The following is a 5,772-nucleotide window of genomic DNA, read 5'->3' as shown; positions in this document are numbered from 1 at the left end:
GGTATAATTTACAACATTTGACAAGGAAAGTCAAACAATAAAACTAGACTTCACAATGTGCATTGCACGTTTGATTTGGGCGAGTGAAACCCACGTGAGGCTGAGCCCCAAAAAAAAAAAAAAAAAAAAAAGTCTCAACCATTAAGCCATGTGATGTGATTTCAACCTTTTGATCTTCAACAATCAAGATATCTAACGTTCCAGTATTTTCATAATTTTAAAACAAAAAACATTTTTGAATATTGAAAAAATTTGGAAAATTCAAAATTATTATCTATAAAACTACAAAAAAAAAAAAAAAAAAAAAAGTTATATACTATTTTCTATATATACCTAATCATCGTCTTCATTTTCACATAAAAAATCTAACCCGTTCATGTATTAATAAATAACATAATTGTGCGTTAAAAAACAAAAAAGTATATTTGTGGCTTGTTCGTTCTTTTACCCTTGTTCAACGAGTGAAGTTTCACAGTTTAACCTGTTCGTCTATTATTAAATAACATAATTGTGCATTTAAAAAGAAAAATTGTGACTTATCCTTGTTCATGCTCTTGTTCAACAAATGAAGTTGCAAAAGACAATTAATTTTCAAAATAAATAGTAAAGACAAATTAAATGTCATTGTCCTTGCCTTTGTCCTCTCAGTCCCACAACGAGTGGAATTGCTCTCAAGACTCACAAACCTACAAAAACTAGAGAACAAAAGTCTTTATACTCTCTCTCTCTGGCTTTATTGTCCTGTGTCTCTCCTATGAAATATGTTGTGTTGCCCTTAGGCTAAGTGATTATTAGAGCGAGAGAGAGAGAGAGAGAGAGTGAGGGAGGGACTGAGAGGTAGAGAGGAACCCACCTCCTTCAGTTGGCTTTCTAGGAAACATGCTGAGGAAGGGTTTGTAGGGAGAGAGAGAGAGAGTGAGTTAAGAGGAAAAGATAAAAAGGCTCATCAGTACTAGCTCAGAGAGAGAGAGAGAGAGAGAGAGGAGAAGAGAAGAGAAGGGGATGGATGGATATGGATCCATGATGATGATGAGAGAGAAAGGTTACTGGGCACAATAGCAACAACAGAAAATACCCAGCAAAGGTCGTTGTTGCTATTAATTTGTTATTACATCTCTCTCTCTCTCATCAGTAGATAGGAGATAGGTTATGCTTGGTGTTGTCTAATTCTGCTGTAACAGTTTGGGGTTTTGGGGGCAGCCCCCCACCCACAATTACAAGAACAAGCACAACCAAAAGCAGAAGTAGAAACTCTCCATCTGTTTCTGATCAGAAATAAACCAACTTTATCTTCATAAAAAGCCAAACGAGTGACAGTGGAAGCAGAAGCAGCAGCAGCAGCAGCAACGGAACCACCAGTGACGGCACCGCCACTATTCCAATTACATATATATATATATAGGCATATATATATTCACGCACACCCAACACAACCCTCTCTCTCTCTCTCTAAAAACTGAACCTAGCAATAGCTTTATTCTTACGTCGATACAACAACCATCTGTTGGATCAAATTTCAGACACACAACTTTTCATACAAACACATAACACCCACACATAGGTTTTCTCCCTCTCATCCTCCTCCTTCACATATATATATATGTGTGTGTGTGTGTGTGAGAGAGAGAGAGAGAGAGCTCAGAAGAAGGAAGGAAGAACAAGCCGATTAGAAAATTTGAGAAAAGGGTGTAGGTTTGAGCTGGGTTACTTAATTCAGTAGTTGTGGCTACTACAAGGAGGCTGCCTTCCGATTCGGGTGCATTTGCAGATTGGGTGGGTTCATCTTCCTCCAACAACTCCGCTACCACAGGGCGGCCCACGACTCACCATCCCGACATCGACGTCCTCTCCCTCGGCTTCAATGCGGGGCCCGCCGCCGCTGGACCCTCCTCCGCCTCCCCTTCCACCATGTCCATGTGGTCCTCCGCCCCTTCCAACAGACCCCTCACCTACGGCCACCTCCCTCCCGAGATGGCCGGCATGGTCGGCCTCCGCGACGTCTTTGTCGTTGCCCCAGCCGCCGCCTACCACCACAACACCCATCTCCACCACCACCCCGGCCACGACCCCAATCTCCTCTCCTCCTCCGACCATCACCACTCCATCAATGCCTCCAACAACCCCGCAACCGCTCTTGGTGTCGGCGTCGGAGTCATTCCTCTTCTCACAGCAACCCCTTGTCTCGCCCCACCTAATATGTCAAATGTCGATGACGATGATGAAGACACTCACACACCTGCGGGTATGAGCATGGGAATGGGAATGGGAATGAGTATGATGAGTGGCGGCCATCAGCGCAACAACAGAAGCTCCTCAGCAGCAGGAGGGGGAGGGATTCAATTGTGGCAGCAGAACCCGCCACATTTCTTCAAGAAAAATCATCATGAGGCCGCCGTTACTACTAATCTAGGCGGGATCCACTTAAACCAAGATGGAGGTGGTGGAGGAAGAGGCGGTGGTGGCGGCGGGGGAGGGAATAACATTATGAACGCTGGGTCTGCTGCTGCATCGTCGGGGTCGTCCACCATGACGTGTCAAGACTGCGGGAACCAGGCCAAGAAGGATTGTACGCACCGGCGGTGCAGGACGTGCTGCAAGAGCCGGGGTTTTGACTGTGCGACTCACTTGAAGAGCACGTGGGTGCCGGCGGCTCGGCGCAGGGAGCGGCAGCTGATGTCTGCAGCGGCTGGCGGTGGGGCTGGGTCTAATTCTGGGTCGACTTCTAGTGCCAAGAAGCCCAGACTGGTTGGCGCCTCTCAAACCACCCCTTCTCACACTTCCACTTCCAACACTACTCCCCCTAGAAGCTACGACACTAGTTCTAGTCACCAAGGTTCTTTAATTCACCTCTCTCTCTCTCGAATCATATATATACATGTGTATTATTTGACTATCTAGGGTTTTGATTCACTTGTTTTATTTCACTAACAAAAATGTACCATCTTATGTATAATTTATGCATACAGATGCTGGTTTCAAAGATCCATTGCCGGGACAAGTACGTGCCCCAGCGGTTTTCAAGTGTGTTCGAGTGACTGCCGTGGAGGATGGCGAGGATGAGTACGCATATCAGGCCGTTGTCAAAATTAACGGTCATGTGTTCAAAGGCTTCTTGTATGATCAAGGAGTTGATGGTAGAGAAGGGTTTCCTGACATCTCTGAATTGCATTTGGGGGGTGGTGGCACTACTAGTGGTGGCAATGGCGGAGGAAGAAATGGGGCTTCTTCTCCGATTCTTGACCCGTCGGATGTTTATGCCGCGTCTGGTGCAGGATTGCTGGGAGGTTCAAACTTTGGTAATCCAATAAATTGATGTTATACCGTGGATTTATTTAATTAGGTACCCCCTACCCCTTGTGGTTTGGAAGGAACAACATTGTACTTGTCTAACTTTTCTTCCTACTATATATGTTAACCTGTTGTTAATATTTGAAACTTGCAGTCTACTAACATGTCTATAACTCGTTTAATAACCATTTTGTTTTCACTTTTTCTTTTTTTGAAAAATGAAGGGTCATTTGTTACCAAAAACTGATAGCTACATTTTTCGAATTTTCAAATTATGAATTTCAATTTTCAAATTTTTGTTATAAACTAAACAATTATCAAACGAGTGAAAGCTGAAATAGTTATCAACTAGGCCGTTAATTTCTCCCCTTCATTGTTTTCGGATTCACGGCTTCTAACTTTCTAGTTTCTATTTGGTTGCATTTGCATAAGATGCTCTAGGTGGATTATAAGGGAGGCTAAATTTGTAAATTAAATCTTGTAAACTAAATGACGTAGAAGTTGATGATTAGATTGTTATTTAAGTGTTGATTAACGTGCTTATTTCTATTGGTGACACATCATTTAGTTTGCGAATTTAGTCTACCTAGCACTACTCTCATAACAAACTGTATTTTATAGAAGCTGCATTTTGCTTTCTTCTCATCTGCTTGTTTTTCCTCTTGTTCTTTCTTTTCATTAAACTTTGCTTGTCAAAGGTGAAATCTACAGTGTAAAGTATTCTCTTAATTATTTTTCATAAGCAAAGAAAAAGTAAAGAAATTATATATCCAAATAATTGTGCTAGACCTGGTATTTATTATTCCAGCTATATATTTTCGATATTAGGGCCAAATTAATATTTTCACTGAAGTAGCAGATTTTCTTTCCTTCCCGATATATATATATATATATATATATATATTTTTTTTTTTTGAATAATGCTACACTTAACATCTATTTGTACCATTAGTTGTACCATCTCTCTAATAGAGATAAGACTCGCGAACGCATATGGGTCTTATCTCTATTAGAGAGATGGTACACATGATGCTAAGTCTAGCTTGTTCATGGATCATCAAGGGTAGAAGTGAATGGGAAATGGTAGACTTGGTAGTGCTACTTTTTAGCATGAGGGAATGAGAGTAGTTGTAATGTTACCATCATTTGTTACCAAAGAAGAAAAAGCATTTTATACATGTCCTTTTCCATTCACTTCACTACTTTTAGAATCTCCCTTCACTGTTTTTGGACAATCGTGCATTTGCATGCGTTCATCAACATTATATGTCACCTGTTTCTCCTTTGTATTCTTGTATGCCAAATGCTTCTTAAATATGTGTGTGTGTACACAAAATCTAATATATTACTTTCTTCCAACCTTTATATTGTTATTTTATATGCTACTCAATTTCCATGTATTTTTGGTCCCTTATATATGGAAATGATATTTTTCCTCCCTATACATTCATGTTTAATCATGTCAGGTTGTATCCGTTTGGTATTATTCAATACAATTAGTAAAAACGCGTTAGGATAAGAAAAGGGTATGTGGTTATCGTGTCCTAGTGTATACATGTGTGCTTATTAGGAGGAATAAAATTTCGCTTCAAGGGATGTGAGACAGACTGTCAATGCACAACCGATTGATTATTGGTTGTCTCACATCTTGTGAAGCAGATCCCACCCCATAAGTTTAATTTGTACTTCTCTTTTTCTCTTTTAAAATTTCGGATCATATATATGGCACTAGCTAGGTGGTACAATATTCTTGCCCAATAGTGATCTTTATATGAATTTTACAGAAAAAAACATTCTGTATTCTTCTTCCTCCATTGAATGCTTGCTATAAGATTAATTTCCTTAATTGTATATGTTTAATATGTATTTGTGCTTAATTAGCTAGATAAGTGTTATCCAGAATGCTTATTTGGTTTCTTGTGATTGATGCTACCGTACGTAGATTTGGGTGATTTGTTTTGTTTTAGTTGAAATTAATGTTGCATACAAATGTTGACTAGTGTTGATTAATTAAGGGCTAATGAAGGAGGGTGTCTAAATTCAATGCTTATTACTTAGATTTTCTCTTTCTCCCACATGCTGTCCCCTTTGCTTGTCTGAACTAAATATATATTACTAGATTGGTTTAATCATGTGGATTTCGTTCACATTCATTTTTTGTTTTATATTAATTCTTACTATGCTGCACATGATCACCTCTTCTAAGTATAATCACCTTAATTATGTGACATGCCCAGTTTTGATTAGCTATGCCTCTATACATGTAATATATATATATATATATGTATATATATATATATATATATATATCTTCTTACTGCTATTCCTAATATATATTTTGTATTTTGTTATTTTTCCTGAGTCTCTCTTGGAACTGAATTTGGGAGCTCATATCGATATTAGGTACCCAAGTGAAAAATGATTGATTGGAAGTTTTGTTGATGAGTGAATAACATTTTAAATTTGTATTATTTTGGCATGTAG

At 39.3% G+C, this 5,772-nt stretch overlaps 1 protein-coding gene across 1 annotated transcript; it reads left to right on the top strand.

The window, feature by feature from the left end:
- The first annotated feature begins 864 nt into the window (after positions 1-864).
- LOC148697941 (protein SHI RELATED SEQUENCE 5-like) lies at positions 865-3,435 on the top strand. Its single transcript, XM_088691037.1, has 2 exons — positions 865-2,833; positions 2,967-3,435. Exons 1-2 carry the CDS (start codon positions 1,909-1,911, stop codon positions 3,311-3,313), a joined length of 1,272 nt encoding a protein of 423 aa, XP_088547163.1. The 5' UTR covers positions 865-1,908; the 3' UTR covers positions 3,314-3,435.
- The last annotated feature ends 2,337 nt before the right edge of the window (positions 3,436-5,772 follow it).

The sequence above is a fragment of the Pyrus communis genome, chromosome 3 (assembly GCF_041283825.1).
Source record: "Pyrus communis isolate YQ-2024b chromosome 3, ASM4128382v1, whole genome shotgun sequence".
Taxonomy (NCBI): Eukaryota; Viridiplantae; Streptophyta; class Magnoliopsida; order Rosales; family Rosaceae; genus Pyrus; species Pyrus communis.
Note: the sequence above shows the minus strand (reverse complement) of the source record. Positions and strands in the feature narration are given on the sequence as shown.

What these genes read in the sequence shown, in the direction of transcription:
- LOC148697941 (XM_088691037.1), top strand. Translation starts at nt 1,909, where the DNA reads ATGTCCATGTGGTCCTCCGCCCCTTCCAACAGACCCCTCACCTACGGC. An exon ending in CACTAGTTCTAGTCACCAAG is followed by an intron (nt 2,834 to 2,966) that starts GTTCTTTAATTC and finishes TTATGCATACAG; the next exon opens with ATGCTGGTTTCAAAGATCCA.